Here is a 13,608-nt window from a genome sequence, read left to right on the forward strand (position 1 = left end):
TATATGTATGTGTATTATATATTTATATATATATATATATATATATATATATATATATATATATATATATATATATATGAGAGAGAGAGAGAGAGAGAGAGTAGAGAGATTATTTTCCAAAAAAAAGTCTTTCATACCAATTTTGTTCCCTGAGTTTACCCTCCTAAATAGCAGCTGGATGCACTTTTTGTTCCCTTCTGCTTCTCTTGGTTTTCTGGTGTTTCCATGTAAATAAAGTGGGAACCTTTATCAAAAAACAAAAACAAGAAAAAATGATCAGTCCAAAACTGGGTCCAGGGGTAGAACTGTCTTGGGTTAAGTCTTGATACACAGCCTAGACAGTTTTGCAGGACTTGATTTCTCTCTCATCTGTTTCCTATGTTAATACCTTTCTGGAATAGGATTTCCCTTCTGAGTGTCAAGAAGGCTGTAGGTGCTCTCACTTTATACTACCCAGGTTAAAGTCCAACGGAAAGAGAAATTCTTTTCCTAGTAGCTATTACATTAGCCCTTGGATTCACTGCATTTGTAGAATGGGGTTTGCATGCCCATCTTGGAACCAATCTTTGTGGCCTGCAAATAGATTGCACAAATTTATTTAGGCTTAAGTCATGTGTTGGAACTGGGATTGGAGCCCTAAACTAGTCATGTGGACTGAGAATAGGGAGCAGTAGATCCTCAAAGGAGATTTGGAATGAGGTTTCACTGTAACTGGAAAGGTAGGTAGTGAGGCACAAACACACACATGTTCACTATAAAAGAATAAAACGCACAGACACACACATGTTCACTATAGAAGATAAAAACATATATAGAAGATAAAATATTGTTTAAGAAAGACTAGAAACTATATAAGTAACAATGGTAGTTGTAAGGGACAATCTCTTCTTCTCTCAACTCTATTCTACAATCAAAACTTCACTTCTGGTCACCAAATGTGAGGGTGTTTTTTCTGTACCAAGCAGGACTCTTAACACGAGCTAATAAGTGTCCTAAAATTTCATTCAATTTAGACACTCTCTACCTGGAGTTAGTGTCAGATCCTACAGGTTAAGGGCTCGGTCCTACAGCCCCCAACTCAAGAGGCCAGTTGCAAGTCCAGCTTGTCACCCATGCTTCTGCCTAGCTGGCTATAAACTGGAGGTTCCCATGACCCTTTCCTCGAGTTTGATAACTTGCTAGAACAGCTCACAGGAAGACAGTTTACTAACTAGATTATCAGTTTGTTATAGAAGGGTACAACTTGGTAATAGCCAGATGGAGGAGATGCATAGGGCAAGGTATGGGAGAAAGGGCCTGGAGTTTTAGTGCTCTCTCCTCTGGGTGCTTCACCCTCCCAGCACCTCCATGTGTTCACCAACTCTGCTCTCTAAACCCTGGAGTTCAGGGATTTTTATGGAGGCCTTATTATGTAAGCATGATTGATTAAATCATTGAACACTGGTGATTGAGTTAGAGCTCCAGCCCCTCTTCCTCCTCTACAGGGGTGCGTGGGGGTGCAGATGAAAGGTCCAACCCTCTGATCACGTGGTTGGCTCCCCTGGCAACCAGCCTCCTATCCACAGGGACTTTCCAAAATTCACCTCATTAACATAAACTCAGGTGTCATTGAAAGCAGCTTGTTATGAACAACAAAAGACACTCTCCACCTTTTTGGACCTTATCACATAGGAAATTCCGAGGTTTTAGGAGCTCTGTGCCAGGACTGGGGATTAAGACCACATATATATTTCTTATTATAAATCACAATGTCACAGTGGTATACTACTGTTAAACATTGGATTAAGAGCTCTAAGACCTGGATCCTGGTCCATTTACCAGCAGTGTGATTTTGAGCAAATCACTTAATTTATTCTGGCCTCAATTTCCTAATTTGTTGAATGAGAGAATTGTTTTAAGATAATTTGTTGAATGAGAGAATTGTTTTAAGACACTTTAAAGAAGAATATCTGCTTTGAGTTCTGCTCTCTGACTGTTTCTCCTGAAAAAGGGCTTTGTCTCTAATGTACCTTCCAGTGGCAGAATTTTTGAATTGATTTGTCACATATGTAATGCTTAGTTTTAATGTGACCTTCTAAAAAGCAGAAGGTTGATTGTTCTGATAATTTCAAGTTTGTCTACCTTATTAAAAACACTGTTTTACATGTTATATAGATATACATCATTACAAGGAATCAATAAACCAAATACAACTATACACCAAACTTATAAATAGCTTTGTTATGCTGGACTTCATAAAAGATACTGGCTTTACTGAATGCTTTTTTCTGTGGATAACATTTAATTGAATCCGAATAGCATTTTTTAAAAAGTTTAAAAATTGAGTTCTAAAAGAGCTATGCCAGCAGTACTAGAACAAAACAGTATTTAATAAATAATAAGGCCATAAAACATAGACTATAAGTGTTTAATCAGAATCCCAGAATAGGTAACAACCACCTGTTGATAAATTTGGATTTAATTACTCACATTCTTAAGACATATCTCAATATGCACAATGTAGACATTATTTGGAGTCATGATTTCCCTAAATAGATCTATATCCTTAGTTTATTAGTATTTATTTTATTTCCTTTAGTCATAACAAATCAAATTATTCTATTTAATATATTATAATATGTACTATATTATGATGTAATGTATATTATCCCATGATAATATATTGCCACAATTTTCATAATCTTTGAAAAAGTCCTGCAAAGTATTCTATACATGACTATCAGCAAACTCCTATCAGCATTAAAGATATATAAACTAATCAATTAGTATTTTTTACTTGCCTTCCTTTTTAGGTGCCTGGGTAAATCATGGCCGGGGAATGGTCAAGGAATATAACAATCATTTAATTTGGACATACGAGGCACCTCATTTGGGCTACTGGATAGCAGCTCCACTTCCAGGAACTAGAGGTATGGTAAAAATGAAACAGAGTAAATTTTAAGAAGTCCAAATAGGCATGCTGAAATTGATATTAGGAGATTCCTATTTTATTCTGAGCATTGCCACTTACTGTATGACACTGGAAAAAGCTTTCAGTCTCTTGATCTCAGCTTTATTTTATTTTTTCCATGTGTATCAGGAAAGATTAAATTCCATGAACTCTAAGGTCGTTTATAGCTGTAATATCTGATGAATGTGAAGTGTATTCAAATCAAGAATTTCCTTAGTTTACTTTTTATGAATAAATTCTACCCAGATCAGTTAGAGTTTTTGGTTGCAAAAAACAGGAATAGATTTTAGATAATTTAAAAAATGTGTTAGGATATAGGGAGTTTGCAGGATCCTAGGGAAAGCTGAAGAAGCATACTGTAAAAGGCAGGAATCCTAGACGACCCAGTTAGCAGACCTACGTGACTGTCTTTGGAAGACTGCTGCTTCATAACAGCTGATACTAACCCTTTGCAGTCCTTTCCTCACACTGTTCCTGATCTTTCTAGGGATGTGGAATTTAGATGGGCCCAGACTTAGGTCATGAGCAGTCTCCTTGGTGGGGCTGTTGAATAATAGTGTCCCCAGACTGTTTCCGAGATAAGACAAGTGATAGCTCAAATGGAGATTGGCCTGACACATGAACAGTAGGTGGACAAAAACCAAGAGCTGTCTGCTAGGAATGGCCTATTCATATTCTAGGAAAAATAAGTATTTCATTTTTCCTAGATTTAACATGGTATCAAATTATCTATTTACTTTGTACTTAAACACAACTCAAGATATAGGATTTCTATCTCAAAATACTCAAACATTGCATGTTTCATCCATTAAGTCATCTTAAAAAAAATACTCGAACCTACTGTAGTGTAGACTGGTTGCATCATGGACCTGCTACCACTTTCTAGGGCATCTGGGTGTTCACTGTTATAAATTCTTGGCTTTCCCTGCTGCCAGCTCTGCTAAGTCACCTTTCCAGCAGTCAGCATCTTGTTGCTCTTGTCTCTTATCTCAGTCTGCTTTAACCTATGGGTTTTTGTCTATTTATAAAAACAAAACATCATCAAAATATCTACAAACAATAAATGCTGGAGAGGGTGTGGAAAAAAGGGAACCCTCTTGCACTGTTGGTGGGAAAGTAAATTGATACAGCCACTTTGGAGAACAGTATGGAGGTTACTTAAAAAACTAAAAATAGAGCTACCATACGACCCAGCAATCCCGCTACTGGGCATATACCCTGAGAAAACCATAATTCAAAAAGAGTCATGTACCACAATGTTCATTGCAGCAGTATTTACAATAGCCAGGACATGGAAACATCCTAAGTGTCCATCAACAGGCAAATGGATAAAGAAGATGTGGCACATATATACAATGGAATATTACTCAGCCATAAAAAGAAACGAAACTGAGTTATTTGTAGTGAGGCAGATGGACCTAGAGTCTGTCATACAGAGTGAAGTAAGTCAGAAAGAGAAAAATACCGTATGCTAACACACATATATGGAATCTAAAAAAAAAAAAAAGGTTCTGAAGAACCGAGGGGCAGGACAGGAATAAAGACGCAGACGTAGAGAATGGACTTGAGGACACAGGGAGGGGGAAGGGTAAACTGGGAGGAAGTGAGAGAGTGTCATGGACATATATACACTACCAAATGTAAAACAGATAGCTAGTGGGAAGCAGCTGCATAGCACAGGGAGATCAGCTCAGTGCTTTGTGACCATGTAGAGGAGTGGGATAGGGAGGGTGGGAGGGAGGGGATATGGGGATATATGGATACATATAGCTGATTCACTTTGTTATACAGTAGAAACTAACACAGTATTGTAAAGCAAGTGTACTCCAATCAAGATGAAAAAAAATATTAAAAAAACACAAAGCTTTCAATGTCATTTTAGTAAAGTTTAGGGAAAGTGTGAAAGCTGAATACATATGTCACTCCTTCATCTTTAATCATGTGTCAGAGATAATTCTTTTGGTTTATCTAGTGTCTTTGTTCCCAGCTGTAAGGCAGCTGCAACCTGACTATTTCATTCTGTTCAGGAATAGTCCCAGTGCACACCGTGATCCAGGATGTGGATGACATTTTACATACAATTCTCTGTAGCAATTTATCTTCTAACTTTGTTATGGCTGGCTATTAATACTTTGAAGGCTTTGATTATTTTCTGCAATTTAAAAAATAGTTTGATATTTTCATTTTACATTTGACAACCTTTGAATTTTAAACCATGCAAGGTAACAAGACTTTTTTCAATGAAGCTAAAATTTAGTATTTCAATAGAAGAAATATGAGCTATTAATATTAACTATTACGATCAAGAGGATGTTCTGTTTTTGTTTGAACTTAGTGCTTATGAGATTTATTCAGGAACCAGAGGGTGATTACTTTTGTTTTTCATGGTGCAAAATATCATGCAGTCTTGCCAGCTATCTGACCATATCCCATTTAGATTTGCAACTATAAAATGATGAAAAAATGAAAAAGAACAATTAATTTTTAATACTTCAACTAAATCCAAGTTATTTCATTTCTAATAAAAATGACCTAAGGGGCACTTGAGTTATATAGAGAAGTGTGCTTTCCACTGAAAGTATACCTGAAGCAACCAATTTATACAAGATGACTATGAATTATAAAAGCTGAAAATTTTCTAAAATAGGTGGAAGTTTTGTTTTAGCTTATATGTCAAGAACGATTTTGTGTGAATCAGAGTACTAACATAGAAGTGTGGGATTCCCATTCAGTTTGAATTAGATACCTTCTAGTGATGGTTTTGAAAAATCCATACGAGACTTGACTGTAGTTCTGGCTTTGACAGTAATTAACAGAGTGAGCTTGAAATAGGTACTTACCCATCTGAGTATTAGTTTCTTTTTTCTAAATTGCGGGAGTTGGATATGAGGATCACTAATGTCCCTAAACATTTTTGGATGCGAGTGTTACCGTAAACTCAAAATTGGTCCTATGATGGGCTAGTTAGTATCTGGTGTGTCTGTTTTTAAAGTAAATCTTAATATTTTTTCAAGGAATTCTAGAAATCTGTTTAAGTGCAAGAAATTAAAATCAATTGGTTTTTCACAGATTGCTATAGGTAAGTAGGTGGCTGAGTATAGAATTTATTAAACAAGTACCATTACTTTTTTTAAATATGCATTTTCAAGTATATTTGAATGAAAATATATTGTAATTTTCTACCTTTCTAACCCCTTTTGGGCATGCGCATATACACGCAGTGTGCCCACACACACATGCAGATGTATGCTTTTTTGCTATTCTCATACATATAAGATTTGGGACAAATGCAACAATGTCAGCCTCTTAATTCCCAAAGTGAGTTCTGTTGGAATTCTGTGGAGTGAAAACTGTTAGCATTACTCTATTGTGGAAATATATATTCAATATTCTTTTGGAGAAGAAGTTGAATTTCACCCAGTTAATAGCCGAACTTTACTCTGTTGCAGCTCTGGATCCTGAAGAAAAATCTGTAGGTAGAATTGTTACTCTTACCTCTTTTTTGGATGAAGAAATTTCATATTGTGTGAAGAAATTTCATATAGTGCGATACTGTGCTTGGTTGCCTATTCAATATGATAAACATTTTATTATCAGTTACCATATAGGAAAGCGTTGTCAATATTGAAGTGCCTGTTCTTCTATAACCTTGACGTTTCATTTAACAACAGTGGTATAATATAGCTAACAGTGGTATAATATAGCTAACCTAAATATTTATACGTATTAACCCATTTAATCCTCATAACAACCCACATGGGTGAGGTATGACAGCTATGGACTGAGACACAAGTAAATGAAGCCTGCCCAATACCTCACAGGAAGAAAGGGTGAGGCCAGGATTCCAGTTCAGGCATTCTGGCTCTAAAGTCTGAATGCATAACCACAACACTGCTTCTCCAAATCCTTTAATATTACTATTACTTTAATCAACTTAGATGATGCAAAAGTTAAAGGATCTAAAGGCCTCATGATCCTTAGTCTTTCCAGTGTCCTTGGTGAAGCTGAAAGCTTCACGCTGGACATTTTCTCATGGTCAAGATGACCAGAAAATCGGGTGTCTCATCCCCTTGAATATATATTAAAATCCAGTTGATACTGATCAGTAGAGTTGTTGTTATATACATCTTTGAGCAAAATTATGTCTTAGTGACGTTGAAACATTACCTCAAGATCAGTTGCATTTATTTTCATGCAGAATATTCATAGCCTGCACTGATCATCCCAGTGCTTAGTCTGCATTTACTGCAGTTAAGCTAATTACAACAGCATTGTATATATGTGCTCTCATGAAGAAGAATAATGGCTCACCTGTGCTGCTGCTGGGCTTAGCTTGCTGGGATCATAGCGTCATCTTGTTCTGGAGTCCAGCCTGCAATTAAAAATTGCAACTTTTAATTCTTCAGGTCCCCCAATTTTTGCATTCTCTTCGGTCCTTTCATCCCTGCTTACTTTGGCAAATTCTTTTTGAATTTATCTTTAAAATTTCTTTTTTAATCAAATGCAGCTAATCATAGTCAACACTCACTACATTCTATCTCAAAACCTCTTTGCACAAAGCTCTCGTTAGAAATATTTTCTCCCAGTTTATTCCAGCAAATATTTTGCTACCACATGGCTTGGGCCACCATTTTTATTGCATCCTGCAACAGTTTCCTCACTGCCTGGCTTGGAAGCCAGTGTCACACATTTTAGGTTTCGTTATAGCAGCACTTCAGCATCTCGCTGCCACTTTCTGCAATACACAGCCATCAGTAACAAATAAACCTGTTATCTCAGCAGCTAACGATAGCAAACACTTGTCTGTTGCTTTCACTTCATGACTGTTGGGCTTGGCTTGGTTCAGTTCAACATTTTTTCTCATTCCAGAACCTAGGTTGAAGGAATAGCAAAACTTTGGGATATACTATTCACATAATAGAGGGCCTTAGCAAGAGGACAGGCCGTTCAGGCGGCCTCATTTAAGATGCTCACATTTCACTGGGCAGAGCAAGTCAATTGATTAAGCCCAAAGGGGGTAGGGAAAGTAATCTCCACCCACAGGGAAGCCTGCCATGGGAGGGGAGCAAATAAATGCAGCTGTGTATACACACATTTAATCTGCCTTGCCCAGGATAGAACATTGAAAATTTGACCTAAAATAATGTATTTTCTCTTTATTTGTTTATTTTGAACCATTTAGGGTCAGGTATAAATGGCGATTCAAAGGACATAACTGCCTACCACACAGTGTTTCTTTCAGCCATATTAGGAGGAACAATAGTCATTGTCATTGGATTTTTTGCTGTACTTCTTTGTTATTGCAGGTAAGAACAATATTAATGTGTATGAAGACAGAAACTATCAGATTATAGTATCATGTCAGTTCTGTGTATTACAATGATTGTAGAAATCAATGGTTTGATCTTTAAACTATGTAGATTAAAATAAAAATGGATATATTCTTAGAGTAGCATTGCATATATAATAAACATATTATGAGATGATTTTTTAAAATGAAATCTTCCAGATAAGTTTTAAACATTTTTTTGCCTTCTCTTCTACTCTAGGGATAAGTGTGGTACTCCGCAGAAAAGAGAAAGAAATATCACTAAGCTTGAGGTCCTCAAGAGAGACCAGACAACTTCAACAACTCACATAAATCACATCAGTTCAGTCAAAGCTGCATTAAAAACCGAGGACAAGTCACAGTTATTCAGTGCCAAAAGCTCCTCGTACAACCCTCAGAAAAAGGAACCATCAAAGGTCGAAGCAGAAGAAAGAGTTTCCATGGTAAAAACTCGGGACAATTTAAAAATCTACAATGAAGATGTTTCATTTCTGTCAGTCAATCAAAATAATTACTCAAGAAACCCAGCTCAGTCTTTGGAGCCCAATGTAGGGTCCAAACAACCTAAACATATTAACAACAATATATCTTCATCTCTAGGTGACGCTCAAGAGGAAAAGAGGTATCTCACAGGTAATGAAGATGTGTATGGGCATTCTCACATTCCAGAACAGCTTATGCACATCTACAGCCAGCCCATTGCCATCCTTCAAACATCTGACCTCTTCTCCACTCCAGAGCAGTTACATACTGCTAAGTCAGCTACTTTGCCAAGAAAGGGACAGTTAGTCTATGGCCAATTGATGGAACCAGTAAATAGAGAGAACTTTACACAGACATTGCCCAAAATGCCAATGCATTCTCATGTACAGCCTCCAGATGCCAGGGAAGAGAATATCCCACTCGAAGGTCAACAGAGCTTGCCATCCCAAACTTCAGATTGGAGCCGGTATTCAAACAGCCTACTAGAATCCGTTTCTGTTCCTGGAACACTAAATGAAGCTGTTGTAATGACTCCCTTCTCATCAGAGCTTCAAGGAATTTCAGAACAGACCCTCCTAGAACTGTCCAAAGGAAAGCCCTCCCCCCATCCCAGAGCCTGGTTTGTGTCTCTTGATGGAAAGCCAGTCGCACAAGTGAGGCACTCCTTCATAGACCTGAAAAAGGGCAAGAGAGCCCAGAGCAATGACACGAGTCTGGACTCTGGGGTGGACATGAATGAGCACCACTCAAGTAGAAAACTGGAGCGGGAAAAAACATTCATCAAAAGTATGCATCAGCCTAAGATCCTTTACTTAGAAGATTTAGACCTGAGCAGTAGTGAGAGTGGAACCACTGTCTGTTCCCCCGAGGACCCAGCTTTAAGGCACTTCCTAGATGGAGGGAGTGGAGCTATCATGGAGCACCCTGGGGAAGAGTCCCCAGGAAGAAAAAGCACCATTGAAGATTTTGAAGCCAATATATCCCCCACTAAAAGAAGGGGAAGACCACCACTAGTCAAAAAAGATAGCAAGACTAGTATCTGGAAGAAGCGAGAGGAACGCCCACTGATTCCCATCAATTAACACCAAGAGTGGTTGTGTCTCTGCTGTCTCGTGCTGTTTATTCTTGCTCGTTGTTGTAAACTGCCACATGAACTTCTGCAGAAGTTGAGACTGAGCAATCTCATGGTCCCTGGACATGTCTCAAGCAGAGTAAAGAGTAAAATGGTAATTCAGTAGTGAGAGAAAGATACCAAGGAATGCTTTTTCTGGCCTATTCTTTTCATTTACTTTTGGGTGGTGAATTTGAAGTATCCAAGCATTCAGAATGTAAAATAGCTTCAAGATGTTAGTTATCCAAAAATGTTGCTCAGTCAGCAAGTTGAGTCCTGACTCTGAAGAATAACAGTGAAAAGTGTACTCCTAAAGTTGCTTCCAAAAATGTTGCTTCTGCTTTGATGACTACCCCTGTGAAATGTTTAGAAATGAAAATGTATTCTTCAGGCATCATATTCTTGTGAAATGTTACTATTATGTTCTCCACTGCCTATACTTGAAAATAACTTGATAAATATTCTGGATTAATGTTATTCTAGAGTTCAAAGGCCAAACCTCCTTTTCTTTCTTTCTTAAACAGCATGTGTATTGTTATCAACCCAAAAGTAAATTCCATACTCACATAAGATGGGCAAGAAGCTACTTGGTTGTTAGAGAGGGAAATGCCAGCTCTTGGGTTGTTTTTGGATACAACGTCACAGAATAACAAGGTGTTAGTTTATTTCGAAATCTGAGAAATGAATGCCCTGATACTGAATTTTTCTTTAAAAATTTCTTACCCCCTTCCCCATCACCAAAAGTGAAGTGAGCTTAGCTGTTAAGGAAAACTTTTTACCAATCTAAAACAAAAAAACCCAAACATTCCTCCCCCTCCCCAATTTTTAGTTTAAGACTCACTGATACGTGTAGGCTAAAATCAGTTTTAAGATATTTCTTCTATTTAAAAAAATTCACTCACTTAAACACTATTAAACTTGATTTTAAAAATCAATGAATTGAAAGTTTCTTATAAACACTCAAAATTAAAATATGTGGAGCTAAAGGAAGTACATATTTCAATATTTTCTGAAATGTCAAGCAGAAAAAAAAAAGCCATTTCCCTGAGACTCAAAAATACCTTCATGATACTAGGTGTATATCCAGATCTTTTTTTCAGTTGACATTCATAAAAAATGTTTGGGAAAAACAGTTTCAATTTCATGGGAAAAGTAAAAGATTTTTCTTAAATCACTTAAATGTTTTAAGTTATATAAATATAACATTTTTTCCAAGTTTGGAAGTCATATATTCATATTCTTTTCATCATAGCAAAGAATTCAGTGTGAACACATTCAACAGCTGTTTTTAATTATGTGTTTTCAACTCCGAATTATCATTCATATGTCCTAAAAATGAAGCTCTTTGTTAATTAAAATCAGCTCATCCCATTTTTCTTAATTTCCATAAAGACAGATGTCTGAAGCAGCTTCCCCTTTCCCCTGGGGGAAAGTGAAACTAAATTGCTTTATTTCTCATGCCCTACTAATTAACTTGGAAGCAACAGAGACTCAAGGCACATAAACAAGTTGAAAGAACTAAAATTAGCCACATTAGCTTCAGTCAAATTATATAGATATACAACAAAAGACAACAGCTTTTTCCCCCAAGACAGTAGACTTGAGCCAGTTTTTTCCTACAACCATTTCTGAAGCATCTAACCTGTCAGATAACACCACCTTCCTGTATTAACCCAAAGAATTTAAGACCTAGGCAAAAGTTTGCTATATTCTACCCCAATCTATGATAGAGATAAATGTTTTGGATAATACATAGATTTAATTTTTTTTTCGGGGGGGGGAGTGATAAGGTCCAAAATTAGAAGTGGCTTCTTATTGGTTTACACAGAAAGATGTAGTAAAAGCAGCATAAATGAAAATGATTTGGAAAAGGTTAAGGAGTTAGTGCTCTGCTGAAGTGCCTTTGATATAGACTTGCTTTATTAGAAGGATATGATAACATCTTTATTAAATGTGTGTTTTCTTTCTGTTAGCCAAATTAAACAGATGTGCAGTTTTTATTAATTAAAAATATAGACCTCGTGTTTCACGTTGGAACATGAATTTTGCATGCCAGTGACATCTCTTTGTGTGTTTAATTCTTTTTTGAATCCAGTTTATATTGATACATTGTTTATGTTGGAATGACGTTAGAAACTATATAGTAATATATTGCACTTCAATATTTTAAGTGTATATTTTCCCCACCCTTAAAAATGTTTAATCTCTTATCTTGGTAATGGAATACACACATTGATATAAGGGTATACCATTCAGGTATGCCACTTACTCATTCTTGTGTAAAGGAAATGAGAAGATGTATCCCCAAGGGCTTTTCTAGAAATACTTTTTTTGGTTTCAGAATAAAATCTTATTTTTTATACACTGCACATTCTGTTCTCAATTGGGAAGTATAGACAGTTTATCTTTTCTAATGATCCAAAATGTGTAACTTCTCATTTGTGAGTAGTTCACAAATTTCCTGTTAAATAGCTGAAGCCATCTACTTTTTCTTAACCCAAGTGATAAAAAATCCTGCAATATTCACAACTTTCTTAAAATTTTTAAATTGAAAACCAACAGTTTTTTGCAAATGAAAACCTTGAGAATTTTGGTCACATATTGTTAACATTTGTGGATCCTTTATATATACTTTGGATATATCTTAAAGGCAAAATTATCCCTTAATTAACTAATGGGTTCATTTACTAAAGCACAGCTATATGTATTTTTGAATACATATTATGATCTTGAATTTATAAAATCCATTTTTATGACATTTATGCAGTTGTATAGGGATAACGCCCTTTTATAATACACAGTATACCACGAAGGTCACAAATATTGAGGAATAAAAGCACTTCTTTGCTTTGGCAGTCATTTTCAGATCACTTTCTATGTGTTTGAATCCTCTGGTATCAATACATAGTATAGAGTTTTAGGGATCTGTGGGTCAAATTGTGTCCCTCAAAACTTCCCAGGAATGTGAAGCTCAAAGTTACATATTCATTTATAGGGAATGAAGTACTCATTTCTCCATGTACTAGAGTTGTAAAGAATTTGACTATGTTAATTTCCATCTCGGACCTAGAGTTGACATTTTGCTCTCTTGTTTCCAAGTGTTTCTATCTTTTGTATTCTTTCATCAGAGGAATCTCACATTTCAGTGTACTTAGTGCCATTACTAGGATATCTACTGCTGAAAACTGTTAACAATCTGAAGATTTGAAAAAATGTTAAACATAGTTCAGTAAAGATAATAAAATAAATCTAAAAATGTACTTGATGCATTGTTTTATTTTGGGTAAACATGAAACATTCCTCCCTCAACTGTTGTTTAATCTAGCGGATATTCAATTATTTTTTCTTTATTACACTCCCTATAGTAAAATAAACATATTTGAATACCCTTTGTTTATATAATGAACTTGATTTCTCTTTGTATTTCACTTTTTCCAAGGTTCACATTTTTACTACTAAAGCTGAGTATAGACATCATTTTTCCATTGCATGAGAATACTTTTCAAGATAATCTGATATTTAGGTAGTTGCAGTTTTATATTCTAAAGGAGAAATGATACAATACACCCTCCCACAGGCCCTGCAAAAAAATTTCTTTCGACTTTAAACCAAAGACTAAATGATGACACAAAGGCTATTTACACTTGGAGAGTTAGATCTCCTTCAAGAGCCCTACTGCTCAGTTAAGTGAACAATGTCCAAGTTCATGCAGTCTGTATTTTGGGGCTTTAGAAT

At 36.1% G+C, this 13,608-nt stretch overlaps 1 protein-coding gene across 1 annotated transcript in view; it reads left to right on the forward strand.

Annotated features, from left to right (window-relative positions):
* Positions 1 to 13,133, forward strand: part of FAM171B (family with sequence similarity 171 member B) — a 68,702-nt gene extending 55,569 nt beyond the window's left edge. Inside the window, exons 6-8 of the mRNA XM_059055232.2 lie at positions 2,793 to 2,909; positions 8,133 to 8,256; positions 8,500 to 13,133. Of these exons, the coding sequence (XP_058911215.1) occupies positions 2,793 to 2,909; positions 8,133 to 8,256; positions 8,500 to 9,844 (1,586 nt within the window). The 3' untranslated portion in view covers positions 9,845 to 13,133. The remainder of the gene's footprint in view (positions 1 to 2,792; positions 2,910 to 8,132; positions 8,257 to 8,499) is intronic.
* Positions 13,134 to 13,608: the final 475 nt, after the last annotated feature.

Source organism: Kogia breviceps, chromosome 2 (genome assembly GCF_026419965.1).
Source record: "Kogia breviceps isolate mKogBre1 chromosome 2, mKogBre1 haplotype 1, whole genome shotgun sequence".
NCBI lineage: Eukaryota > Metazoa > Chordata > Mammalia > Artiodactyla > Physeteridae > Kogia > Kogia breviceps.